Below are 27,838 nucleotides of genomic sequence, written 5' to 3'. Positions count from 1 at the left end.
AGAAACATTTCGGGGTACTACGCATGTGCACAGTCCATCAATTAATGATTTTTTGTGTACTCGCGCGACGAGTACGTTTTTTGTGTGTAGGATTTTAATTGATTGACGGTCTACTTTTCATCTTTTTCAGGTTATTTAGTCTTTTAAAATTAATAAATGTAATGTTCAGTTTTAAAAACGATCCGTTTGATACTTTTTCAGTAATAATAGCCTACTACATTGCTAAAAACCTAGGCCTAGGCCTGGCTAGCTGGCTAAATAGCCTGGCTTGCTAGGGTTTGACGCCGCCGAAACACTCATATTGCGTGAGGGCCGGGCACAATATTATTAATATGGCTGATTTGTTTTGATTGTAGAATGACTTAATATTAACCAACTTGCTAATTGAACTTTCAGAACCCTGTGATGTGCAGTTGATTGAAATAGCAACAAGTTGCATCATGCCACGGAAAAAACCTTTTAGTAATAAGCAAAAGAAAAAGCAACTTCAAGAAAAACGGGAAAGAAAGCGAGGCAACGAACCACACCGATATCCAGGTACATAGGACTATGGCGTGCCTTAGCCAGGTGTACATCTGTTTGTGTTTCAGAACTTAAATGGCCTAGCCATTTTGGTTCTTTCACCGTTTTTGAAATTAGAAATTGAATAGTAAAATTACTTGTCTGAATTAAAAAACGCCAAAAATGAGTCAGTTTATAAGTGTTTTTGGATTGTTGAATTGAATATTTTGATGATTAAATATTACCGTTATTTTAAAATTTGAACAGGTCAGGCTCATCGCCCTCGACCACGTCAGCTCCCAGACAGCAGTGAGGATATCGACTCTGGTTCAGACAGTAGTGAACAGAAAGAAGCACGCTTGTTGAATTTTCAACCTTTTCTTTCAAGAAGATTTCCAGAAAAGAAATATGATCCCACTAGGTAATTTCAGTTTGTAGTACAGTATGACATGCTTGGAAACAATATAATAATTCTTTTTTTATAATCTGAGTCTTGATGCCATCAATGAATTACTGTTAGTGCTCAGTGGAGTTGTGGCTCGGTGGTTATGATTGGCTAGCAATTCAAAGTCCTTGGTTCAATTGCTGTCACATGGATTTTTTTTAATGACAATCCCAAAGACTTGTAACTAGACTTTGTTCATTTAGAGCATCTTGTATATATGTTTGTCTTGTGAACAGGATTGCCACCTTTAAGAAGGATAGTAAATGAATTTGCTTACTGCATGGTTATCCTTGGCAAGTTGCCTAAATATATAAAAAATGTAACAGTGTACCACCAGCTAACACTTGACATTTTGGTCAGATTGTGTTTCAATATGGTAGTGTTTGTTATTTGACTTTATGAAGTTAATTATTAACAACAGGAAATTGAAAATGTCAATACTGCACATCAAACATATTTATCTTGTGTACAGTATACCATGCTTTTTACTGAACAAGATCAGGTTTTGCCTGTTTGACTGGGTTTACTTACTCCTGAGGGACTGAGTTGACATATAAGGACTGGCAAGTTGCTGTGAGACCGAGTTGATGTGAGTCCAAGTTGGCATAGGACTGGCAAGTTGGTGTGAGACCGAGTTAGCATAAGACTGGCAAGTTGGTGTGAGACCGAGTTAGCATAGGACTGGCAAGTTGCTGTGAGACCGAGTTGATGTGAGTCCGAGTTGGCAAAGGACTGGCAAGTTGGTGTGACACCGAGTTAGCATAGGACTGGCAAGTTGGTGTGAGACTAAGTTGGCATAAGACTGGCAAGTTGGTGTGAGACCGAGTTAGCATAGGACTGGCAAGTTGGTGTGAGACTAAGTTGGCATAGGACTGGCAAGTTGGTGTGAGACCAAGTTGGCATAAGACTGGCAAGTTGGTGTGAGAGTGAGACCGAGTTAGCATACGACTGGCAAGTTGGTGTGAGACCGAGTTAGCATAGGACTGGCAAGTTGGTGTGAGACCGAGTTGATGCGAGTCCAAGTTGGCATAGGACTGACAAGTTGGTGTGAGACCGAGTTAGCATAAGACTGGCAAGTTGGTGTGAGACCGAGTTGACATAGGACTGGCAAGTTGATGTGAGACCGAGTTGACATAGGACTGGCAAGTTGGTGTGAGACCAAGTTGGCATAGGACTGTCATTTGTCTATCCACTCTCTCAAAAGAAGATTTCATAGGACTGTCATTAGTCTATCCACTCTCTCAAAAGAATATTTTTCTCAGAGTTGAATGGTTTTCACATCGCACATCAGGGAATTTACTTTTTACAATACAGCATCATTCTACAGAAGAAGCATGCATATTATTGTATAATAAGCACTTTTTTTTCATTTATTTTTTTTTTACATTTTAATGTTAGGTACAAGCTACATTTTGAAAAGGAAACAAAGCAGGAATTGGCCCAGCAAAAGAAACTTGGAATGCAGCCATTCACTATGTTACCAGAGGTATGCATTTTTTTTATAATTTTCTAAAGAGATGAATAATAGTGAAGTAATTAATCTGACCCAATAGTGTAATGTATAAAACTTAAAGATGTATACAATTTAAATTGAAAAGGTAATGAACACAATTTAAGAACACATGTGTAAGGCCATGTTTCCGCAGCCAAACAAAATTATCGGTTAATTGTTAAAATAAGGTTTCACAATTATTTTGTGAGTGGTATTTAAGATCAAAGTGTTCTGTAATTAATATACATAGTTTTCAAATGCTTAACTGAAATATATCTGTTAAGTGTTATACACTTCCAATGGACGTGTAAAATTTGGTTAGTGAATTTTTGGTATCATTGGGCCAATGTGGTAGTACATTACAGAAGAAAAACCTAAAAATGGGTGTAGTGTACACAATATAATGCTAGTAATACCATTACACAACCTCCATAACTCTCATATACATCATAGGAGGTTTTGCACATTGCTTTTGAAAAGTTCAGCAAGTCTGTTTAAATGTCAACTGAATCAAGTTGATTAGATTCAGAGACTTGTACAGTATGTGTTATATTCGCATAGCGTCACTTGACATAGCCCAGTTCTCGGTCTATTTTTATTTATGTATTAATTAGCCATCTGGTATAACAAAAGTACAAAAATGTAATTTCATTTATTTCGTCAATTAAACAACAAAATAAAAACAATACAAACAAACATACTGTAACAAAACGGGTAGTGGGTGCAGGTCAAGTCGGCCCCAAACCGTCTCGGCCAAAGTCAAGTCGGCCCCACGTCATGTCGGCCCCAAGTCAACTCGGCCTCAAGTCAACTCGGCCTCAAGTCAACTCGGCCTCACGTCAACTCGGCCAAAAACTAATCGGTCAACTCGGCCACAATAAAGTATGGAACGCAAAAAGTGCTTAATATTATTACGATTCTTACTATCCACGTTTTAAAAAAAATGAAGAAATAAAAAATATAATAATTATCATATAAAAAAATGAACTCATTGCCGATATGAATAGAAGTACCCGCGTGTTACAAAAAACACGTGCAGGTACCGTATTTTAGGAAATCGAAGACGGAGGCCTACGTTCCACCATTTGGCCGTAGAAAAAATGATCGTACATCGTTTTTGTGCATGATTTGCGTTTTTTAAAAAGGGGAATCCCCCGGTCAGCGAAAACACGTAGCAGTTGTAGATATCGAAAAAGCTGGCAAACACGCAGGGAGGCTCAGCTACGAAATTTTATTAAACGTAAATAAAGGAAAGTTGGTGAAATCATTCCTATTTTTTTTGCTAAATATATTATTGTCTAAATAATAATATTCATTAAAAGTCAGAATTATTCATAGTTAAAAAATTGTGAAGAAATATTATTTTATCAATCCCCTTTATTTGCACTTTTTGCGTTCCATACTTTAACGGGGCCGAGTTGACCGATTATTTTTTGGCCGAGTTGACGTCAGGCCGAGTTGACTTGAGGCCGACTTGACTTGGGGCCGACTTGACTTTGGCCGAGACGGTTTAGGGCCGACTTGGATCGAAACCAACAAAACCCATGGCCCATGACAGGATTAAATAAAAGCAAAATTAATTGCTTTAGAAATTTTCTCCGCCGTCACAGGTGACATATAAAAGACAATTAATTTGTATTGCATTACAAACCAAACAAAGGTTAATTAAAAAAAGTATTGTACATTTTGTATGATCTTTAGAAAAATCTATATTTGAAAAGTTAAATTTTGTTTTTTTTTAAAGTAATTACTTTAATACAATTAACAATCTATATGATTCACACATGTATTACAAATGGAGAAAATCATTATATTATACCAATAGATAAAAGTTTTGATCCTCTCTAGTCTCCTTCATCATCTTCTTTTTGTAATGTATTATACCATATGGGCAATTATCTGAAATAAAAGTTGAATTGAATAATATGTGTAATCTGTGTTTTGATATAAAGTTTGCGGTACACCACATATATTAGTTTTCAAAAGAACTGTTGATGTTTCGATCAATATGCGTCCTCCGGAGTGAGAATGAGAATGCTTTCTAACTTCAGAAAATGATCAAAGCATATTGATTGAAACGTCAAGAAACTCAACAGTTTTATTTCAGAACTAATATTTAGATGTACCGCAAATTTTATATCAACATTTGATTTCACCGTGCAATATAATCTGTGTTTTAACATGGAAAATCTGTGATATCTGTCAGATGTCTATTTATTTAGTATTACTGTAGTTCATTTGGTTTCTATTCTTCTACATATATATATTCATGTGCTTCCAATTGGTTCTTGTTCCCACTAACATTTATAGTACTTTCAATGATAACATTGTGAAGTAATGAAGAGAGTTCAAACATTATATTTATGCAGTGTCAATATTGAGGCAATATTCATTACTTTAGTTATATAATTTGATTTGACACAGTTGGTAATAATCAATCTTTATGTCTTGGATAATGAGATGATGGCAACTTATGTTACAGCTTATCTAATATTCATCTGTCTTATTTATTATGCAGGCTTCATAAAATACAATTCACAAAAAATCAATGATAATTTCATACCACATATCATTTCATGTTAATTTATATACTATAGTGTATTTGACCATTGACGTAATAATTGACTGTATTTCAAACTAGACTAAAGTTACCATCAAACTAGTTTGACAACAAAAGTGTGATGTGCCTAAATATGGTAGTGATATGCCTAAATATGGTAGTGATACTGTATGCCTAAATATGGTGGTGATATGCCTAAATATGGTGGTGATATGCCTAAATATGGTAGTGATATGCTTAAATATGGTAGTGATATGCTTAAATATGGTAGTGATATGCCTAAATATGGTAGTGATACTGTATGCTTAAATATAGTAGTGATATGCTTAAATATGGTAGTGATATGCTTAAATATGGTAGTGATATGCCTAAATATGGTAGTAATATGCTTAAATATGGTAGTGATATGCTTAAATATGGTAGTGATATGTTTAAATATGGTAGTGATATAAAGTCACCGTGTCCATATATGGGCACATCACATCTTTTTGTCACATAAAGTTTGATAGTGTGGATAGAGCTGTCAATAATATAAGTAGATGAAAGGTTACTTAATTAACGTCATTAATAACATTTTTAATTGATATGCTTTGAATTGTTGTCTGCTGTTGCTATGTATTACATTCGGTAAGTGGTGGGCTCCCTGCTGTCAAATTGAAAAAAAATTATAATGCTTGTGAATATTGGTCACATTGCTACTGTACAGTACCTATCCATCAGAGCAAATCATCCTATTTGATATTCATCATTTTATCTGTCTGTTTGTCTGTCCATTGGTCCATAAGGCTACACATGTTTGTCTCCTGTGAACCCAGTCTTTAGCCATGGCACCAACTTTGCTTTGTTCCAAGATTCCCCCCATCCCAATGCCATTCTCTCCTTTTCTACTGTCCTCCTACATATTGTTGTAGGGCATCCATATTCCTCCTTCCTTTTGGACACCACGTTAAGGCTGTCATACAGTGGCTGCTATCCTCCATTCTTAACGCATATGCCCAATCCATTTCCATCCCTTGCTCTAAATTCTTCCCTAATATCCTTCTCATAAATGTAAATCAACAATTCATACATTGGCGGCTATTAGCACTCACTAGCTAAACCCTGGGGCCCCAGAGCTTATTTATAGGGCCACTGAGCATTGCCCAGAGGAAAAAACAGGCATTAAAATATGTCGGAAAAAGGCTAAAAACATCCAAGGCCTCCATCGTTGTAGGGCAACTTTGGGTTTCGAAACCTGGGGCCTCAGGCCTCTGCGTTACGTCACCGATTTTTTACTACATGCGTCCAATCCCATTTTATTTTGAATATCCTGTAAAGACAATTTAATTAAATTTACATCAATTCTTACAAAAAGGTTATTAAAAACATTTTTCAGATTGAATTAGAAGTAAATATCGAAGATATCTATCAGCCTGGATCTGTGCTTGATATACCAAAACGACCACCGTGGGACTACACACTGTCCAAGGATCAGGTGGAGAAGAAAGAGGAACAAATGTTCCACGAGTACCTCAACAATATCAGGGCTAAATATTCAGCTGGTGAAGTTAGCTACTTTGAGTGTAACTTAGAGGTAGGTTAATAAACATTGCCACTATCAAACTTTATGTGACAAACAAATGTGTTGTGCCCATATATGGACATGATGATGTAATATCACTACCATATTTGGGAATATCACTACCATATTTGGGCACATCAAACTTTTTTTTTCAAACTAGTTTGATAGTGTAGACAGAGTTTTAGTAGATTTTTTTGTTACATACTACACGCGCGATACGAGGCTAAGCTGTTTTTGACAGATCACGTTCAATCAACCTGTAGTATGCACTGCCTATAATTGTTGTACTCTGCACCCAAAATTAGAGTGCTAACTGTTTTAATGGTTTAGGCCTCATTAAAAGTACTGTAGGTGTGTTATAAAACAAATAATGAATGTTTTATATGTATATGGAACAAATAATTTCTGATGAAAGATACAAATTGTTTATGTTTTTGTTTGGCTTCACCTCCTTGAGAATATAAATATTCATCTTTCACCCCTCATGAAATTACAGTACACTCAAACCTTTCATTATTTGTATAATATTTACTGTTATATTTAACAAGGGGGTCAGAGGACGGTATGACAGTCAGGCTTTTAACTGCAAGCCAACTTGATGGCTTTTGTAATAATTGAGAGAAATATATAATTGAGTTAAATTTAGAAAATAGATCAGCTATCTTGTAATTTAAAAATAATTAGGCTCATGCATTATTTATGATATCTGCCTCAGACATCCAGAAAACAAAAATTTTTGAACCATAAAGTTAGTACTATTCAATGAATTTTAAATTAAGTAAATTTAATTAATTGTTCTTACTCTCTAGAAACCAATTTAATTTACCATCTGGATTAACACATTTTAATGTTAAAATCAAAGTGCATTATAAGCAGCTTATAATGATTGATATTTTTTGTAATTTGTTTTCAGACATGGCGTCAATTGTGGCGGGTCGTGGAAATGTCAGACGTGATTCTTTTAATAGCCGACATCAGGCACCCAGCCCTTCACTTCTCACCAGTACTTTATGATTATGTTGTTAAAGAATTAAACAAACATCTTATATTAGTTTTAAACAAGATTGACCTGGCACCGCCCTCATTGGTTGTCGCTTGGAGGTCATATTTTCGTGAGAAATATCCTTGTCTTCACGTTATCTGTTTTACATCATTCCCAAAGGAAAACTTTAGCTCGAAAATTGATCCTGGAAAAGGTAGATTTAATTTAGAGTACTATTTGTAAACCATAATTTAAAAATGTACATCTTATAGAAAACACCAATGATCTACAGTATAATAATATAAAAACAACATTTTTATGACAATGACAATGACAACTTTATTTTCTTTGAGTGATGAAAATTTCAATATGACAACAAATTAAAAATAATTGATCTAAACAAAGCAAAGGGGAAAATTCAAGAAGCAAATGTTTATAAAAGAAAGAACCCTATTTAAAATCAATCTCATTAAATATATGAAAATCAGCTCTTAAATTATAATTGCAAAGGTTTTTCAACAAAATGCAACACTAATACTATGCAAATAAATTCAAAATTTCATTCAGTTATTCATCAGTTGACTTTTAAATTTCAAAATCCTGGTAATATACTTTTGTTAATAGAAGAAGCTCTCAATGCACTGCACATTATTACAGTACCCCAGTCATTTTTTTGGATCAAAGATGTATGGAAGCATACTCCCATAATAATGCAGCTAGTAATCAGCACAAAGTTGTGTCTTGATCTAACTGGTACCCCTTTTATATACCTGTGTATCAGTGGGAAACCGGTTAGATCAAGACACGACTTTGCACTATGAGAGTAAGTTTCCATACGCGTTTGATCCAAAAAAATGACTGGGGTAATATTAATCTTCAGCGCTTAGAGGTTTCACAACATTAGGCACTATATAATCCAGGATATTATTATTATTAAGTGTCTTGCCTAATGATACAAGCAATGCAGCGAGTGTTAGATTGGAATCACAATTAGTAATACAACATTCAACACACTGTTAAAATTGAGTTTAATACGTAATTATTTTTTTAGCACTGATTATTTTATAACTACTTTTCTTCCAGTTTTGCATCGGAAAAGGCGACGAGGAGCTTTCAGTGCCGTCGGACCTATGGATCTGTTGAGAGCTTGTGAATCAATTTGCAAGGATAAAGGTGAGTCCATCATGTCCGTGAGTGAGTGGCCAAGCGGTTAAGCCAGTGGAAACATAATTACGTAGCCATAATATTGGCAAGGGGACTGTAAACCGTAGGTCCACACCTAGCTCATGTGCACTTTAAAGAACCTAGTACATCTTTCGAGACAAGGAGGGGTTACCCCGGTGTACTGGTACACACACAGCCACTGATCATAACTGGGCCCTCTTGGAGACCAGTCTTTCTTGTTAATTACAAGAAGACAAACAAGATGAGAGCTATCACAAGATTGCCAATTGTTTTCATGGATTCTAGAATAACTACCTCATTTGTTCAACTACTGTACACCTGAGAACAACTATCAATCGAGATAAGTAACCCCTGCAACAACTACTTTCTAATGCTCTGTCTACACTATCAAACAAGTTTGACAAAAAAGTGTGATGTGCCCAAATATGGTTGTAATATGCCCAAATATGGTAGTGATTTGAAATTATGTCAATATATGGGCACATCACATTTTTTTGTCACATAAAGTTTGATTGTGTAGACAGTACAGAGTTTAAGATAACTCCACTAAATACTACAGTACTAATAGTGCAGTAGTTGTCTCAGGTGGTACCCTCTCCTTGGACATCTGTACATAAATAAATCCTTCATTCACATATGGCTAAAAATTCCATATCTGACATTAATCCCAATTTTTTTTCAGTTGATTTAAGTAGCTGGAGGAATAAGATAGAGTCTGAGGTCAGAGGTGATGATTTCCTTAGTTGCCATCCCCGTCTAGAGTCCATTATTCAAGAGCTAACACTTTACACAGAACATGAATTCTTCAGAGACGGCGTATTGACAATAGGTTGTGTTGGTGAGTTACTTTCATAGCTTGCTGTAGAATAGTAAATTCTTTATTGTACGTCTGTTTACACATGACCAACAGCTTTACATCTTAACTGAAGGACAAGAACAAATTCAGGTATCTTGATTTAAAGATACAGTACAAGCTGTGAGTTAGTGGCCGAGCGATTAAGACAGTCGAACCTGTAACGAGTAGGGTGTTACCGCAGTGTACAACATTCACACTTTCGCTAGGTAAACACTTACCCAGCCTAAAATTTAATTTAAGTCTCCTATCTAAATGAAACCGATTTCCTTCCTTTCCATTATGCCATACCACTCAATTGTCTGTCTACAAAATGTGATGTGCCCATATATGGACATGATGATGCCATATCACTACCATGTTTGGGCACATCACTAGTTTAAATAGTGTAGACAGAGCTTTCAATTTGAATAACTCTTTGTCTTTCTTTTTTCGATAGGTCACCCAAACGTAGGTAAATCATCATTAATGAATGGTCTAGTAGGTCGAAAGGTCGTAAGTACGTCAAGGACACCGGGTCATACAAAACATTTTCAAACCATCTTCCTGACACCGACGGTGAAACTTTGTGACTGTCCTGGCTTGGTTTTTCCATCAGTTGTTGATAAGCAGTTACAGGTTAGTTCTAAATGACATCTTTTTAGCTTGAATATACCCTTTTCACATCTGCATAAATTTGTACAACTTTTAAAAGAGGCCTCTCATCTGTGTGAGTGTGATTGAAGTAAATTATTATTATATCATACTTGTAGTTTTTTTTTTTGTCTTTTGTGAGATTCACTCACTTTTATTACATTCTTTACATTTGTTACAATAATCTATATCAATTGTGTTTCAGTAGAAAACTATCTCTGCAGTAAAGTTTTTTTTTGTTTTTCTTATTTTTAGTATTTTACATATATAAAAAGTTAAAGCATTTAAAAAATAGACAAAAGTTATATAAAAATATACATCACATAATATAGGTTCACAATTGCCATTACAAAATCACAAAATAAAATATACTGTAACTCATATAGCACCAGTAAATAAAACAAGTAAGGTAGAAACCATACTAGAATCATACTTGTAGTTATTGGTACACCTTATGTTACTAAAAATAGTTATACATACTGTATATGTAGATAAATAAATGATTGTTAAAATGTCACCACATGCATATGTATATTTCTTAATGACAGATTGTTATTGAATAATTGTTGTTTCAGATTTTATCAGGTATTTACCCTATATCCCAAGTACAAATGCCTTACACTGCTGTAGGATATCTAGCACAAAGAATTCCTGTAGTTAACCTCTTAAAGATAAGACATCCAAGTGACGATGCGTCATCAGAGAGTGCCTCAAGCACTCAATGGTCAGCTTGGGATATTTGTGAAGGTAATTTTTTGGTTTTTTTTATGAATGGCTTTTAGTAATTATCAAACTGGATTTGTGTATTATTATACATCTAGATTGTCAACTCATGTTTCTACCATAGATGTGTTATACATCTAGGTTATCAAAAGTCAATACAAATTTTTCGGGAGGTAATTTACCATACAAAAGATCTAATTTTTAGTTTTAAAAAAAGTGGCCGAGGCCGCCTACTAGAGGTGGGTCGCTTATGGGAGGTACCAAATTCACTAATTAGATAGGAAGAACAAACATGCTTTTGAAAGTGCGGCCGTTAAGGGGGGTGGCCACTCACGGTAGGTGGCCGCTTACAGAGGTTCAACTGTACATTATTTTCTAAACAGGTATATGGCAGCCTTATGAATGTCTGACCTTTTCGTATCACATCGCTGTTGTCTTTTGGACTCTCTAGTAGTTTAAATATAGAATATTTATGATTTTTACAAACTCTGCCTTATTTATACCCTGTCTAACATCTTTTTTTCAGCTTGGGCAGAAAAGCGTGGTTTTGTAACGGCAAAAGCTGGTCGTAATGACACCTATAGAGCAGCAAATAACATTCTTAGACTGGCTGTTGAGGGTCGACTTTGTATGTGCATGCGCCCTCCAGATTATACAAAAACAAAATGTAAGTAGAATGGAGTGCGTGGTATCGGATCAAAGATTATACGTAACATTAGTACGATCAAGTTTTGGTTTGGTGACCTGATAATACATACATATTTTATATTAATTATACTTAGAGCATCTTTGCCGCATCTGTTATTAACCTCTCGCTACAGCCTTGGTATGTTTACACGTACGATGAAAAACTTTGTGTAACTTACGACTAAACTAGAGACTAAAATATTCAGTGGAAAAACTAAAAATGCAATAATAAAAAATTTTTTTTCAGCATTTTGGGAAAATAACCCGGAAACAAAGGACATTGCACTGTTACAGGCACAGCACAAAAAACTACAGGAACTAAGTAGAATTCCATGCTCTGATTTTACAAGTTCAGACAATGACAGTGATGCAGATGTTGAAAGTAATGACATTGAAAGAGAGTCTGACCCACTTAGAGAGGACGATGAAGATGAGGATGAAAAAAAAGTTAAAGTTAAGGATCCATTACCACTAAAGACTGACAATCCTTATTCTTTATTGGCAACTAACGGTGATGCCAATGACGAAGATTTGAGATAATATTTGTGCTTTGGAAATCAGTGAAGAATTTGAAAAAGAAAGATTGCAATTGCATAGCATTTAAAAGAAGTGTTGTATTGGCAACATATGTGAAGCAAGAGTCTAGGCCATGACAATGCGTGATTCTCTATTGATTAAAGAGCAGTTGAGCCTGGTTAATTCAAGTATGGGTCGCTATATTGCTAAGCTCAGCCTACTCGTAACGTTGTGCAAAATTTAAAAAGAACGGGACGTGTTATTGTTTTTTGTTTGTTTTTATTTTGTGAATGAATGGTATTCAACAATTCATCTAAATTTCAATGATATAAAGGTCTTCAAAAAAGACCACAGCACCATATATGTCATTGCATAATAATTATTATTCAATTATTTTTCTAATTCTAATGCTTATTAGCATTTTAGTTCATTGTACATCTACAACTCTAACTCGTAACAAATAATTTTATTTTTTAATTTATCATCATAAAGATTTTTTTATACCTACAACTCTAAATTAACCAAAATTTATTTCAAAGTTAATGATAAATTAATATTCATAATGAGATGTGTTGTTTTTGATCATAGTTTTGTATTAACTGGTTGACAAAATAATATTAGATATGACTTGATATTATATAGACTATATGATTGTAACACGTAAATTAGACATTAGGAAGTTTTCAAATCGGGATGGTAAATGAAGAAAATGGTAGTTAACAGAAAGTGATAATTATTTCACGACACGAGCAATGGTAGTCATCCCCCTCCTGACATAGTCCGCAGACCCTGTACGCTCGGACTTGGTTGGGCGTGTTTGACACTAATTTAGTGTATTCAAGCCCAAGTTGTTGGTACAATTCATGAGAATCTGGTAAAATGTTCTTTAAAAGAAAATGGTCACAATTCATAACTTGTTTACTAGATTCTTTCAGTTAAAGGATTTCACATATTTTTCAGCAGTTTCTGCCAATAATAAATAAACTACTTGCTTTAAATTTTAAATCCGGTAGTTTGCTGCAAAATATCATAACCATCACTCTACAAATCAGTACTTTAATGAACATTGTGTACAGTATATAATGAGAGAGGGTGTTTATAAATTTGACGCCATTTAAAGTGTGTAACATACACGTTATGAAGTTTTATTATACTCAAACCAACCATTAACAGATTTATTGTTTTTGTCTTTCACTTTCTGCCATCAAACTTTCCATCAACGTTTTTTATGGCCTGGTGTTTTGATTATTCTGCCTGGATTATGCTATTCTTACAGCCTAGTCAGTGGCGTAACTGCTATGAGCGCTCACTGGCTAAACCCAGGGGCCCCGGAACTTATGGGGGCGGCCCCTGAGCAGTGCCCAGATAAATAATCAGGCATTCAAATAAAATGCCTAAGGCCTCCAGTGTTGAAGGGCTACTTATGGTTCCCAAACTAGGGGCCTCAGGTCTCTATGTTACACCACTGAGCCTAGTGTGTTGGTCAACAGTAACAGCCAAGATCATTGGTATTCTATTTTATTTTTACAGCCAAGTTAGTTGGTGTACTACGATTATTTTATTCTTACAAGTGGCTGTTTTTTAAGCTGCATTCACACTGGAGAAATCACCAGGCTATGTTACGTTTTTCCACACATACATTTTTGTATGAAATTCAGAATGAGTGTGACCTACCTTATTCTCAAATCCTACACCCATTTTCAACATGATTTTTTATTTGACTATACCGTATCAGAAACCTAGACACGGTCTTTAATTATTAAATAGCAAACCTGATTGTGACTTCTAACGCACAATTTTAATGTATTTGTGAGATTTCAATAAAACTACTTAATGTTAAATAGTTTCCTTCAATTTGGATTTTTTTTTATTACTACTACAATTTTTGGTTTTAGTATTTAATAAGTTTTTTTTGTTCTTTTAGAAGTTACAGTTTATGCAAATATTATAAAAGTTAAAGCAGTTGAAGAATATTTATTATATTTACAGGACTATTATGAATGTTTGAGCTAACAGTTTTTTTTTTGTGGGGTGGGGGGTTAGGGGAGGGGTGTGGCTGTTGGTTGAACCAATTCAAATATGTAAATGTCACAAAAAAAAGTGTAATATATAAAATGTTAACATTTTAAATATTTATGTACAATTAAACTTCCTACAAATGACAATTTGTCAAGCACAGTGTTGTGAAAGTTATTCTTAAGAAAAACTAAATGTTAATTTATATTAATTATGTAATAGAATGCACACTAAGGAATATGGAATGACCATTTTAGTAGAGGACAGACATGTTCCAATTACTCAGTGTACATTTTGGTAATCGAAATTGGTTAGCCTGAACCAATTTATTTCATTGCCAACTTCAATTTACAACCAATTTTAACCATCTTTTTTCACAATATAGTATTTGTTTTATGAATGGCATCATTGCAAATAGAATACTACTGTATTATACACTAAAGGCAAATATACAAAGATGATCGGTAACTGTAAGCAGAAAACCGCGTAGCTTGTCCCACGCAGAATCTGTATCTATCCTCAGCGGAAACAGCTCGTCTGTGTGTAAATAGCCATAAGGAATAACATAGATTCTATATTTTTATTACCGTTACCGCTCATCTGTGTAAATTGGCTTTAAAGCAGTAAATTTGTTAATTACTTATTGTAAATTTTGGTGATAAAAACTGTTTAATCCACTGAATTGATATTCTTTTTATTTATTCAATTACAGACTTCACTTTTTAAATGCAATACATGGTCTGCTATAGCACAATCACAAATGGATGTTATTCTCTTTCATTGTTTAAAATGTAATCAAAACCTCCTTTCTGTTACTCTTTTTTAATTAGTAGTAGGTGAGTCATGATATATCTGTCTACATTATCAAAATATGATGTTCCCATATGGACATGATGATGTCAAATTACTACCATATTTGGGTATATCACTACCAAATTTGGGCACAGCACATTTTTTTGTCACATAAAATGTGATAGTCTAGGCAGAGCTTTACAAAAATAGGTTTTGAACTTGAAATTTTATCCCAATTGTTTCCATAATTACTGTTAAAACACCACCCCTTTTCCACTTTACACGCATCGTCAAATACAGTCTTATAAAGACCTTGTCTCCATCTTCCCCTCTCTTCCTAGTTTAAAACTGAACAGCAAGCATACTTTTAGGCCACATTTGAGACCCTATTCAATACGTTAGTAAATAACATTATTTTAAAGTTTGGTGGTTTTTTTATTATTATTTTTATATAGATACAAGAAGTTTGTACATTGTATTTATTCCAGTTGCCTTGAAATAGCATGAATTTTTAAACGTATTTACTGTCATTCATGACATAGAAGTAAAACAAGCTGTACTACATAGTCTTTATGCAAATTTCACAGTTACTGTACTAATCTATATTTGGCTATATGTTTTAATTGTATTCACATTCAAAATGAAAATAAAAGATTTAATTATATTGACAACACAAACACAGTGTGATTGTATTTTTGTTGTAGATGTTTATAAAGTGTACAGTAGTCAATTAAATCGACTTAATATTGGTAAAAAGATAAATATTTTAGCACATTAATATTATACTTTTCGTTCCGTTTTGTAATAAAAATACGAAACGCAATATTTAACTATGTAACGCATTATTCAAGGTATCGGTATTTGGTATACTTATCAACGCAGAACGTTAGCGTCGTTCGTCGTTTGAGCGTCCATTTTATGTTTGGCACGTGAATTTGTTTGTTCTGAAAAAACGTTTGATTTACCGATTAATCAATAAATAACGAATTGATTTTAGATCAACTCTTACTAGAAATATGGGAGGTCATGAAGATGATGATAGAGGTACGTAAAGTATTTAAAAACTAATAATATTATATCAAAATGTATTGTGTAATTATAGAGGCTAGCCTCCTAGCCCTAGGCAACAAAAAAGAAGCCGGTAGGCCTACGTTAATTTCTATCCGGCGGCAATATTTCCCACTGCTGCCGGGAAAAACTGAGAATTGTACATCAGGATTCTTTGGCTAAGCCTAGCCCTTAATGCGTTGGCACTACCATCAACGCTTGGTGGATCATCAGCTTGAAATTACAACGAAAAGAACATGTTTGAATCGTGTAGGCCTAGAACTAGCCTAGAAAATGATTTGAATATCCAATGATTTTTATTCAATTTTAATTAAGTACAAATTTTGCTTGCTCTAGTTGCTTGGCCTAAATTGATTGACCTTATTTAATATTATTATTAGGCCTAATACAAGCTTTTTATTAAAGTAGTAAATAGCCTACCCTGGGCCATATTAAATAATTATTTAATTCTACTGACCGTCTGACGGTTTACAATAAATGATATTATTTGGGATGGCTAAATATTAAAAACATAGGCCTAGGTTACTGTATATTATTCACTATTAATATCTCTGATAGACATACAGTAGCTAAAATTAAACATTTCCAACTTTTTTTCTTTTAGGAGGCGGCCGACGACGCAGTAGAAGTCGTAGCCGTGAACGTCATCGTCGAAGTAGGAGCAATGACAGGAGAAGAAGTCGTAGTCGTTCCCCTAGAGATAGAGGAACAAAGCGTAAACCAAAAAAGGTCCATAAATACTGGGATGTGGCACCTCCTGGATTTGAGCACATTACTCCACTACAGTACAAAGCAATGCAGGCAGCTGGTCAAATTCCAAATTTTACTCTACCAACAGCAATGGCAACTATTGATCCAATTCAGGTGCAACAGCAGCCACAAGCCATGCCACAAGATCAACCTCCTTTAGAAATAACGGATCCGTTTGACCCAGATTCTGCAATGCCTGTCGTCGGTAGTCAGATGACCCGGCAAGCAAGACGTCTGTATGTTGGTAATATCCCTTTTGGGGTTAATGAAGAGGCTATGATAGACTTTTTCAACCACCAAATGCATCTGACTGGGTTGGCACAAGCCTCAGGCAAACCAGTGTTGGCTGTCCAGATTAACCACGATAAGAACTTTGCGTTTTTGGAATTCCGTTCGGTTGATGAAACAACACAAGCCATGGCTTTTGATGGTGTTGTTTTCCAAAACCAATCTTTAAAAATACGCAGACCTAAAGATTACCAACCGGTACCTGGTGTGGCGGAAACGCCCTCTGTACATGTACCTGGTGTTGTTTCCACGGTTGTGCCTGATTCCCAACATAAAATTTTTATTGGTGGCCTGCCAAATTATTTGAACGAAGATCAAGTTAAAGAACTTTTGAGTTCGTTTGGTCAACTGAGAGCATTCAACCTTGTTAAGGACAGTGCCACGAATATGTCAAAAGGGTATGCGTTTTGCGAGTATGTTGATATTAATCTGACCGACCAAGCTATTGCTGGCCTTAATGGTATGCAGCTTGGCGACAAGAAGCTAGTTGTACAGCGTGCAAGTGTTGGTGCTAAGGGCGCACAGAACCAGTTGAATTTACAGGTTCCTGGTTTGAACCTGTCCAGCTCAGGACCTACAACTGAGGTTCTTTGTCTAATGAATATGGTCACGGCTGATGAACTGAGAAATCTTGAAGAATATGAAGAAATTGTTGATGACGTTCGTGAAGAATGCGGTAAATATGGCTTGGTTCGAAGCCTTGAGGTTCCACGTCCTATTGAAGGAATGGATATTCCTGGTGTTGGCAAAATATATGTAGAATTTGCCAATATATTTGAAAGTCAACAAGCACAGCAGGCTCTAACAGGTCGTAAATTTGCGAACCGTGTCGTCGTCACATCATTTTACGATGTTGAGCGATACAGAAGAAGAGAATTCTAAAAAGTAATTGCCTCTCCGACGGAAATAATAGCAAACATCACTGATATTGTTTTTTAATATTTAGAGGAACACCATTCCATTTTTATATTAAGATTAAATAGGAGGTGTTCACAAATCTGTAATGTCAATTTATGTCAAGGTTAAACTGTTTTCCTCTGCAAGTTAACGTTAAAAGACAAGATATAGATAAGATACCTTTCCTGCTAATTTTAATTTAACAGTCTGGTTGACATAGTAATTAAAGTAATTAATATTACATATTTTACAATATTATCTATTCATTTAATGACCCAATTATTGCTAAATATAATTTAAGTGTTGTTAATTACTCTAAAATAAATAATGTAGATATGACTCTGTCCTCATTACTAAAGTACTTACCCAAACATACTATTAAAAACATGTACTGTAAGTGTTACAAAAATGAATCTATCAAGTTTTCCAAAACTGACCCACGATATCTGTGTAAACAATTTTGCATTTAAATACAGCAGGAAATTATTGTTGTTTTTTGTTATACATGTATATGTAATATATCTGTTTTGTATGTGTGATTTGATAGCCACGACATACTCAGTCTTAATAGGGAGTTTTCGCAATCTTACGAAAATGGATACGTCACGCACACGTATTCGTTTTTCGTAAGCCAGAAACAGATTTTTACTGGCTAAAGCAAAACGAATACGTGTGCGTGGCGTTTTCGTTATCGTATTCGTAAAATTGCGAAACCTCTCTATTGTTAACAATTTAATAATAACCTATGTATCTAGTATATCATGTTTGAGTGGTCACAGATATGCAGTAAATTACATTAATACAAGTTCTTGACAATTTAGAAAACAATGATTTTATATTTCGTTTTTTAAAAGAATTAAACATGTTATCTGCATTGACATTTCCGTTACTATTTAGTAATGTTAAATCTACTTGATAAGTTTCTATCAAGATGACAGTGGTGTTACGGTACCTTTAATGCAAATCAAATCACTTATATGGGCTGCTACTTTAGCATACCTTTACAACTAAAGTAGATGGGGGTTGGATGTTCTAATGTATAAATAAATACTCCACTTCAATTTGGTCCTAATTTTTGTGAAAACTATTTTTTAATGTACTTTTTTATTTAAATATTGGTTGATAATCGTAGTAATGTTAGTAAAGTCGCTTAAGCATTTTTTAAAAATCCTAATTGTTTGTTGTTGCAGGTAACACAACTGTAAACTACACTTATATGCTTTGCTAAATTAGCTGTACATTTGATGAATAAAAACTTCCCTAAGTAAATTGTGCTTTGTTTTAATTTTGCTGTTGTTTATAATGTGGGTCCTGGTATGTAAGAGGCTGGTAGGCCTTGCTGTTTTCCACTAGATAAATTTCTTCACCAAATCCAATGTTCTGGTAAAAAAAAAAATTGCGCTACACTTTCCACTATTGGAGCGAATAGTTCAATTTTTCCTTTCTATTGTGTCTGCTGAGTTTAATAAAATAATTAATATTCACCTGATAAAACTGTTATTTAAATAAACATATATTCAAGACTGGAAGACCTATATTATTTTTCTTAAAGATTTAATATTGTCCCCCAAAATAAAAACCTGAAAAATATTTTTGTATAAATATAGGCCTAAATATGTTTTTGGTCAAAGTGAATAACTGGTATGTAACATTAAAATGGCATATTCAACAAAAAATGTTTAAAAAATAACTTTAATTTGTTTGGCAAAAGTGATCCACATTAAATTTACTATAAATTCATGGCCTATTATTATTAAAATCTAAATTTATCATGGATAAATTATCTTACGTAACTGTATTTGGAAGTCTCAGCAACCAATCACGAACTGGCTGACCTGGATTCATCCACACGCTGCATGCATGCAGCACAAGCGCTCTATTTTCTAATTGGTGTAGCATCGTGAAAGTGGTTTATTACCTTTTGATGAAGTTTTCGGTTTTCATTTATTCACTGGTCTTGTCTATATTTATCGTGTCTTCTTCAGATTATTGTGAAGGTAAGACAACATCTAGGCCAAGTCGTCGTCGCATGGATATTAAATCATCAATCAAAGTGTAGGCCTATCTAGACTAGACTAGGCCCAGAGAGTTAGAGTTGGCCTACTATTACTAAACAAGTAGCATTGCTAGGCTCAGGGGATAGCCTAGTAGGCCTACTAGTATTCAGTATAAAGCAGAAATGTTATAAATATTCCTGCGAAATTTGAAATGCCTCAGTGTTTAAATTTGTATACACGGTGAGAAGCTTGTGACATCGGTATCTTTAGCGGCTTTTATACAGTAATAATTAAGGCGATCATTGAATTTCTTTGGAAATCTTAATTTGTGTTTGTTTTCAAATCTAGGTTCATCCAAAGGGTCAGTCTGTTCTGACGAATCAATGGCCCCGTTTCTGCTGCCAAAAATATACCGTATATATACGGTATATTTTATATACGGTATATTTTTTGGCAGCAGAAATGGGTCTCATAAAAAATATACCGTATATATATGCGGTATATATACCGTATAAATATCCCCATCGTTTGTGGATATTATACGGTATATTCCAAAATATACCGTATATTTCGTACCCCATTTCTGCTGCACTCAAAATATACCGTAAATGTGACCCGACTCGTGACACGAGGTCAAAAACTAACAGAGCGCGACGCGTTTGTTTTGGTTTTTCTGCTGCATTGAAAGTTGAAACACACGTGTAAAAGCAAGCAACAGATCAAAATGTCACTGTGGACCGAACAAATCACTATTTTTGCAATTCAATTGTGGGGGGAAGCGAAGGTTGGGGGGGAGACTGCATGGCAACAGAAGAGATACCGAGATTTTAATTACCATAAATCGAATGTTCTTACACGACAACAACGTGATGTAAAATCATGGTAAAATACTGTATAATAGAAAATGGAAATTAAAACGGCAATATAGGATAATATAGCATAATATAAACTCAATTTGAATAACAGAGTTTATTTATAGTGACATTTCTAGATTGTGCTTGTATGTGCGGTGTAAATTCGTTGCCACTTCTGCTCATTAGATTTAAAATAGAAAGCAATGCTGTCATGTAACCTCACTACATGAGACTCTAGGTCAATCCATACTTCCGTCTCACGAAATGCATTTTGGGTAATGAAAGCCAACTTTTTTACAACCCACCCACGAAGTATGTGCAGCGGAAACGGTGCACGAATTTCATATACGGTATATTTATACGGTATATTTATACGGTATATTTTGGGTTGGCAGCAGAAACGGGCCCAATGCAAGTTAGTCGAAACCTTCTGCAGGCCACAATGAGAGCAGTTAGAGTGCATGCGTTTGGTGGGCCTGAAGTGTTACGTCTTGATACAGATGTAGCAATACCCAAACCAAAAGAAAAACAGGTTTGGAACCAGCTATCAATTATAAATGCATGTCACCATGCCATACCTGAGCATTTTGCATTCCATTTTTTTCAGGAGGTAGAGAATATAGCAATTACCGACAGGGATCAAAGTATGAGGCTCTGCCTACACTATCAAACTAGTTTGACAAAGTGTGGTGTGCCCAAATATGGTGATGATATGCCCAAATATGGTAGTGATGTGACATCTCATCTCTCGTCTTGTATACTTTTTTCCGGGACTAACGCCCGTATTCTTAAACCGGACTTTAGTCGTAGTTCGAGCTAAAACTAAAAAAATGACGTCATTTTAATTCATAAACCGAACTTCAACTAAATCACCGACTAAATCAGGCCAACCTCGACTTAATCGAGACGGATTTTGATCGATTTTTTTAGTCCTGGAGGGGGCAGGCTAAATGGTCGACTAAATAGTTTATAAAAAACGTGTCGTGAATAAACGTATCACTTTTGTTGCATTTTGAATTACACGGTGAAACATAAAAAAGGTATCCTAGGCCTATCGCGGCGAATGTTTATATTTTGCGCTTCAGTAAATCCAGGGGCATATCCAGGGTCGTCGCCCTTCGTAAGATTGTCTGATTGGTTATTTACTAGACGTATTGCACCAGCCATTGTAACCTCGACTAGAAGCTCGACTTCATTAAGTCGAACTGCAAACTTCGACTACATCGTTTTTTAATCGAATTTGAAGTAATAGCTCGAACTACGACTTTTTCAAGTCGAACTTCGAACTACGACTAAAGTCAGGTTTAAGAATACGGGCGTAAGGATGCGTATCCAACACTAGCTAATGTAATGTACATATTATGTCAAAATCTTTAATAATATCATTAGATATTAGTAAGAGTACATGCTGCGGGAGTTAACCCTGTTGAGACGTATCTGAGGCAAGGCACTTACCACATTAAACCAGCGTTGCCATGGACACCAGGTAACGACTGCGCTGGTCTTGTTGAAAAAGTTGGTGGTGAAGTCACAAAATTCAAAGTAAGGATGAAATTGTTATGCTGGAAAGTTTTACCAAGAATTAATTCATGTTGCCAATTTTTTTCCAAAATTCTGGGCCTACTGCCGTAATATTACACCTGTCAGCTCTTGTGCATTATGTGCAGATGTCGCGCATGAGGGCCGATTTTAAATTTCTTGCGCATCCATAAAGAATATTCAGAAAAACATTATTTTGAAATTAACTGGCCTAGGAGTACACGTTATTTAATTAATTTTAGCATAATTAGCCTATGTATTTGTATTTATGGTTGAGGTAGTACATGAAAGCAAAACTTATTTTGGCAAAGAATTAAACATAGAGGGCGTATTTTGCGATTATTTTGAGTTATTATAACATAAGGGGTGCTATATACAATTTTGATTTAATGTCTCACACATTGGATTGGACACTGAATTATTATATTTTTGACAGGTATAACATATGTGTTGTTTTTATTATTAACGAATAAAAAAACAGATATATGGTGGATTTTGGGAAGTCTCTGCCCTGTTCGCATCACTAATAGCTGTTACCTACAGTAGTTGATTTTAAAAAGTTTAATTAAAACCATAGAGATCTCTATGGTTTTAATTAAACTTTTTCCAGGTTTAACATTGTTATTTTGTATATTTCGTAGCCAGGTGATAGAGTATTTACATACAAGACTGTGAGTGGTTCATATGCAGAGTACACAGTAGCCAATGAGAATGATGTTTTTAACTTGCCGTCAGAGCTTTCATTTCAGCAAGGAGCAGCAATGGGCATTCCATATTTCACTGCTTACCGTGCTCTTATATTAAGGTCTCGTAATTATCATCTTTAGATAAACATTTCATTAGATATTGTGTATTTATTCTTGTTCAGTCACGTAGCATGGGTGAATTTGAGACATAAACAATAACATGAATTTGGATGAAAGTAATGTGAAACTAAATTATACCCTATTCAGACACGGATCTAGTGCCTACCTATGCTAGCCTAGTAGCAGGCCTAGGTTGGCTCTAGGCTAGTAGCAGGCCTAGGTTGGCTCTAGGCTAGTAGCAGGCCTAGGTTGGCTCTAGGCTAGTAGTAACCTCTGTAAAATTAAAAAAAAATATATTTTTACAAAATTTCATAGACTTTAGTATTCCATTTTCCTCCACCAGCTTTCTCAGTTTTGCCTTTCATTGTCTTAATTGTATGCATTGTTTTTGAGTGAATTCAAGAATAAGATTCTACTCTATGCATTGTTTTTGAGTCAATTCAAGAATGAGTTGTGATACTCTTCTATGCATTGTATTTGAGAGTGTATAACAGAAAATACTAACAGACTATACAGAGTAATTGAATTTAAATGTTTTTCTTTTATTACAGAGCAAAAGCAAAAGCTGGGCAAAAAGTGCTAGTCCATGGTGCAAGTGGCTCAGTAAGTGAAGGCATACAGTAGTTTAGAAAGATAGTAAACAGCGACATTTCACGATCTATCAAGGTCATCAGACCAAATGATGGAATTGTGGTGTTTGGTCAGTGACGGGGTCAAGGCAGAGTAGGTCAATACTACCTGGATGAATGAGAATATTCATATCCTTAAAGCATAGTTTAATTTATTTCCAATTTGCTTATTGGTTAGTTTTTTTCAAAAATCTTTACTAGCACTCTGCTGTAGGTGTAGTCTAAAAGGGTAAATCTTCAGGAAAAAGAAGGTTTGTTCGAACCTTGAAAACATAGACTATTGTTATGTTTGAACGCTGCATCAGATATTGTTTAACTGTATATTTATTAAATTAATAATAAATTATGGTTATTATATGAATGCACAGGGCAGTAGTCAGCATGAGGCAGATGAGAAATTTTCACTACCCAACCAAATTCCCCAGCACAGATCATCATATTATATAATAATAATTATATTTAAAGCAGATTTGCCTTGTTTTTAACCTCTCGCTACAGCCTTGATGTATAAAATAGAAATAAAAATTAAAGAATAATAATATTACTTTAAACTTTTTGAATGTGTAGGTTGGTATTGCAAGTGTCCAACTAGCAAAAGCTTACGGAATGACCGTGTATGGAACAGCAGGGAGTTCAGAGGGCTTAAAACTTGTCAGCAATATTGGGGCAAGGAATGTATTTAATCACAAGGAACCTGGATACACAGATAAAATTATGGTATATATTGTTATATTTTTATTTAACTACTTACACACATTTATTCAACATAACTTAAGTTCATAAAACTTTGTAAGGGCCTGAAAAGGTAGCCCTAACTTGGCCTATGTAGGCTTGGGAAATATATTCTGCAAACCAAATTTCAGAAGTCGATCGTACCAAGGGTAGTCTGTATTGAGAGACTCCACTGTACATCACCTCATCTTTCTATACTGTGCAGAACCTTATTTGAGTACATGGTTGAATTGACCCAAAGCGCCCAGTTATGTACTAGTACACCGCGGTAACCCCCTACTCAACTCGAAAGATATACTAGGTTCTTGAGCTGTGTGCACTGGACCTTCTGTTTATAGTCCTTATATCCGAGAAGAATTGTTTTACCGCCAGAACCATGGAGCGAGGTAGCCTCGAACCCTTGCCGATGTTATGGCTATGTAATTACGATTCCACTACTTGAATACAAGCTGTTATAAACACAAAATGAATCAGGGAAGAAGCGTGTCTCCGTCTATTTAAACAGGATATATTTCCCAATAAATATCGTTAGATTGTTACTGGCATTTAGCAGCATACTAATGCTTGATGTTAATGGGTCGGATATTTTAACAAGCTAAATAGCTTATATGACCCTTCTATTTCTTCTTTTTCAAAACTATAATTACTAATGCAACTACAGCAAGTTGTCCTGTACATCCATTTTGACTTCATTTACCCCACCTTTTTTATTTGTTTTTATGGTATTTTATTGCTTTTATATTTATTCTATATTTATGTTTTTTATGTTCATGCTGAGATGCCAAATAAAAATCTTAGGCATTCTGAATTATTGTAAACTCTTTATTTCAACCTTTGGTTGTTTATTAGTATTTTATAACAGTCAAATAGAAAAACAAATTGAAATGAAAAATGGAATAAAGGAAAACAGTTAATCACATTGTTTGTATTTTCTTTGCAACTACAGGAAGCTACAGGTGGATTGGGTGTTGATATTATTATAGAGATGTTGGCTAATGTAAATCTACAAAAAGACTTGGAATTACTGGCTCGTGGAGGCACTGTTGCTGTAAGTTGATACCTGTCTCAAGATCTGTCATTTTTCATCTTTACTCTACAGACTTTCCCACTGTCTACTGTACCCTGGTGTTATGGGTCCATGTTAGCTAAACAACCTACCACTTTATTACAGAAAACTGATGAGATGAAAAGTGAACTTACCTTTACTCTATGTTTTCCATCATAATGTCATCTATAGATATTACGCTCCTCTACTTTCTGCTATATTGTAGAGCATTCTTCAGTTCAAAACGGTGCAATTTTGTTGTGAATGCTATTAGCATTTTGCAAAGCACGCTCATTGAGCTTGTGCACTCTTTGTGTTCATAATCAGTGTACCATGTCCCGCATACCTGGCTCAGCCTATATATTGTGCCAGTTCTGCGGTACATTTTATTTCGAAACCCGAGCTGCACTGACGAGATCTAATAAGATCGAAACAGTACTGTCTGCAGATTGGATATATATATATATATATAAACACAGCAGGCAATGAACATTAATTCGAAACCACCCGGTGATATACTGAAATTTAATATAATTTGAAACGATAAAGATGAGGAAATCTGTGAGAATGAGAAAAAGTCGCCCCAACCGAGATTCGAACTCGGACCGCCTGCTTGATATGCAGATGTCCTAACCATTAGACCACTGGGGCTTTCATGGTATTGTATATATATTTGTTTTCCATATATGGTGTAAACAGCTGTCTTACAGTGGCATAACGGCTATGAGCGCTCACTGGCTAAATACAGGGGCCTGGGAGTTTATTAGGGCCCCTGAGCAGAGCCCAGAGAAAAAAACAGGCATTAAAATGTGTAGAAAAGGGATAACAAAAAATGCTCAAGGCATCCAGCGTTGGAGGGCCACTTAGGGTTCCTAAGTATTGAAATTTTGAGTAAAACATTGCATTGATTGTTTTGAAGGTTGTAGGCAATCGAGGAAACATTGAGATAAATCCACGTTTGACAATGGTAAAGGAGACGAGTATAGTAGGAGTACTGTTTCCACCAGGCGCTGAGGTAGGCTATGAAATGAGGTTATATATTATGAAATGGGTATTAGGGGGAGGAACAGGTATGTAAAACCTAGAATATCCTGCCAACCATGCATTGGTATTACTATTGAATTTATAAAAATCACAGTTGGTACTATCTCGGCGTACAATGGCAAGTAAAAAGAGCTCTGGGCTATCCAAAGTACCTTCCTTTTAAGCCCAGATGGCTAGTAGGTTGTGGAAACTTGAAATTGGGACGAAATGACCTCATAAAAATAATTCCAGCATAAAATAATTATTTGTTTATAGGAGGAAAAGCAGCAAGTAAATGCAGCAATACAGCCAGGCATGGAGCAGGGTTGGATTAAGCCGGTTATTGGCAAGGAGTACACAATGAAAGAGGCTAGCCAGGCTCATGAAGACGTCATAAGTAATAAGCCCACTCTGGGACGTTTAGTGATTGTAATCTGAACTGAGAGGGTTCTTGAGAACGAACTTTACACAAGGTTGCATTTCATCTTTTAATTGTCATTTTGAGGGGGAAGTGCATCTTTTTTTTTTTACCTAATTTAAGGTCATACACTACATTTTATGTAAAAATAAACACTATATGGACCTATTGTGATATTTTTTTGTCTTTAAACGGTTATGTGAACAATGTGAAAATTAAGTTGATTATTTATATATAACATGTATCGCGTGAGGATTGATATTTTCATATTGTGATTTAATGCAACCACTTCAACCGATCGCGTGAAAGGGTAAACAAATAAAAGAACCGTAACTTTTCAGAGAAAATACCAGGTCTTCCCCATTTGTATTAACAAATTCTGTGCTCTTTACCACTCAGGAATACAAAACTAAGCCCAACTAAGCTAGGCCTAGAAATGTCTACGTAAGCTGCTTGTTGTTTTTTTTAACGCACATTTAAGACAAGAAATGACCTGGTTTAATTTTTTTACAATTATATATGTATACAGTATGCAGTCAAATATTGCAGGTCTAGTGTCTTTTAATTATTCTGTGATACATTCTGTAATTTTGAAATGAAAAAAACAATGAGAAACCAGTAAAAGAACAACCACAACTTATTTTAAATACATTTATTTTATGTAGGAATACCTGGTTTGGTAAAGGTGTTAAGCACCATGCTAATTAGCATATCAACATAATTTGTACCAATAATGGAACATATTTATAAAAGAAACTGTGAATAACTGACTTGTGCGACAAAATATTTTTTTTAATGTAATTTTATAATATAATATACTGATATAAATTAAGTATTACATCACCA

General features: G+C 34.9%; 3 protein-coding genes and 1 non-coding gene across 7 annotated transcripts; 3 read left to right on the top strand and 1 right to left on the bottom strand.

Annotated features, from left to right (window-relative positions):
* Positions 1–39: 39 nt before the first annotated feature.
* Positions 40–15,610, top strand: LOC140046914 (guanine nucleotide-binding protein-like 1). The gene is made up of 12 exons (XM_072091663.1): positions 40–130; positions 397–537; positions 769–922; positions 2,345–2,432; positions 6,374–6,571; positions 7,473–7,755; positions 8,625–8,714; positions 9,409–9,564; positions 10,019–10,197; positions 10,788–10,959; positions 11,462–11,602; positions 11,870–15,610. Exons 2-12 carry the CDS (start codon positions 441–443, stop codon positions 12,160–12,162), a joined length of 1,851 nt encoding a protein of 616 aa, XP_071947764.1. The 5' UTR covers positions 40–130; positions 397–440; the 3' UTR covers positions 12,163–15,610.
* A 248-nt stretch (positions 15,611–15,858) lies between these two features.
* LOC140046913 (splicing factor U2AF 50 kDa subunit-like) lies at positions 15,859–19,209 on the top strand. The gene is made up of 2 exons (XM_072091662.1): positions 15,859–15,990; positions 16,619–19,209. Exons 1-2 carry the CDS (start codon positions 15,963–15,965, stop codon positions 17,932–17,934), a joined length of 1,344 nt encoding a protein of 447 aa, XP_071947763.1. The 5' UTR covers positions 15,859–15,962; the 3' UTR covers positions 17,935–19,209.
* A 629-nt stretch (positions 19,210–19,838) lies between these two features.
* On the top strand, positions 19,839–27,833 carry LOC140046918 (quinone oxidoreductase-like). Of its 4 annotated transcripts, none has more exons than XM_072091670.1 (9): positions 19,839–19,946; positions 21,408–21,533; positions 22,190–22,342; positions 22,981–23,144; positions 23,697–23,748; positions 24,342–24,491; positions 25,453–25,554; positions 26,471–26,566; positions 26,851–27,829. In XM_072091670.1, the coding sequence occupies exons 2-9, from the start codon at positions 21,447–21,449 to the stop codon at positions 27,010–27,012; spliced, it is 966 nt and encodes a 321-aa protein (XP_071947771.1). In that variant the 5' UTR covers positions 19,839–19,946; positions 21,408–21,446; the 3' UTR covers positions 27,013–27,829. The 4 variants fall into 4 exon arrangements, with proteins under 4 accessions (XP_071947771.1, XP_071947768.1, XP_071947770.1 ...); XM_072091667.1 differs by lacking the exon at positions 19,839–19,946 and adding an exon at positions 21,039–21,150 and having other exon boundaries at positions 26,851–27,833; XM_072091669.1 differs by lacking the exons at positions 19,839–19,946; positions 21,408–21,533 and adding an exon at positions 21,039–21,332 and having other exon boundaries at positions 26,851–27,831.
* Positions 26,131–26,202, bottom strand: Trnad-auc (transfer RNA aspartic acid (anticodon AUC)). The gene has a single exon. It is a non-coding gene; the product is annotated as a tRNA-Asp (tRNA).
* Positions 27,834–27,838: the final 5 nt, after the last annotated feature.

Source organism: Antedon mediterranea, chromosome 4, assembly GCF_964355755.1.
Source record: "Antedon mediterranea chromosome 4, ecAntMedi1.1, whole genome shotgun sequence".
In the NCBI taxonomy this organism is placed as follows: domain Eukaryota; kingdom Metazoa; phylum Echinodermata; class Crinoidea; order Comatulida; family Antedonidae; genus Antedon; species Antedon mediterranea.
The sequence above is the reverse complement of the archived record's forward strand: the minus strand, read 5'-3'. Positions and strand labels throughout refer to the sequence as shown.

Excerpts from the sequence above, each read along its gene's own strand:
- LOC140046914 (XM_072091663.1), top strand. The coding sequence starts at position 441 with ATGCCACGGAAAAAACCTTTTAGTAATAAGCAAAAGAAAAAGCAACTT. Across the intron at positions 9,565-10,018 it reads ATTGACAATAGGTTGTGTTG|GTCACCCAAACGTAGGTAAA; the intron begins GTGAGTTACTTT and ends TTTTTTCGATAG. Across the intron at positions 10,198-10,787 it reads TTGTTGATAAGCAGTTACAG|ATTTTATCAGGTATTTACCC; the intron begins GTTAGTTCTAAA and ends TTGTTGTTTCAG.
- LOC140046913 (XM_072091662.1), top strand. The coding sequence starts at position 15,963 with ATGGGAGGTCATGAAGATGATGATAGAG. Across the intron at positions 15,991-16,618 it reads TCATGAAGATGATGATAGAG|GAGGCGGCCGACGACGCAGT; the intron begins GTACGTAAAGTA and ends TTTTTCTTTTAG.
- LOC140046918 (XM_072091667.1), top strand. The coding sequence starts at position 21,079 with ATGAAAGCCAACTTTTTTACAACCCACCCACGAAGTATGTGCAGCGGA. Across the intron at positions 22,343-22,980 it reads GTGAAGTCACAAAATTCAAA|CCAGGTGATAGAGTATTTAC; the intron begins GTAAGGATGAAA and ends TATATTTCGTAG. Across the intron at positions 26,567-26,850 it reads TGTTTCCACCAGGCGCTGAG|GAGGAAAAGCAGCAAGTAAA; the intron begins GTAGGCTATGAA and ends ATTTGTTTATAG.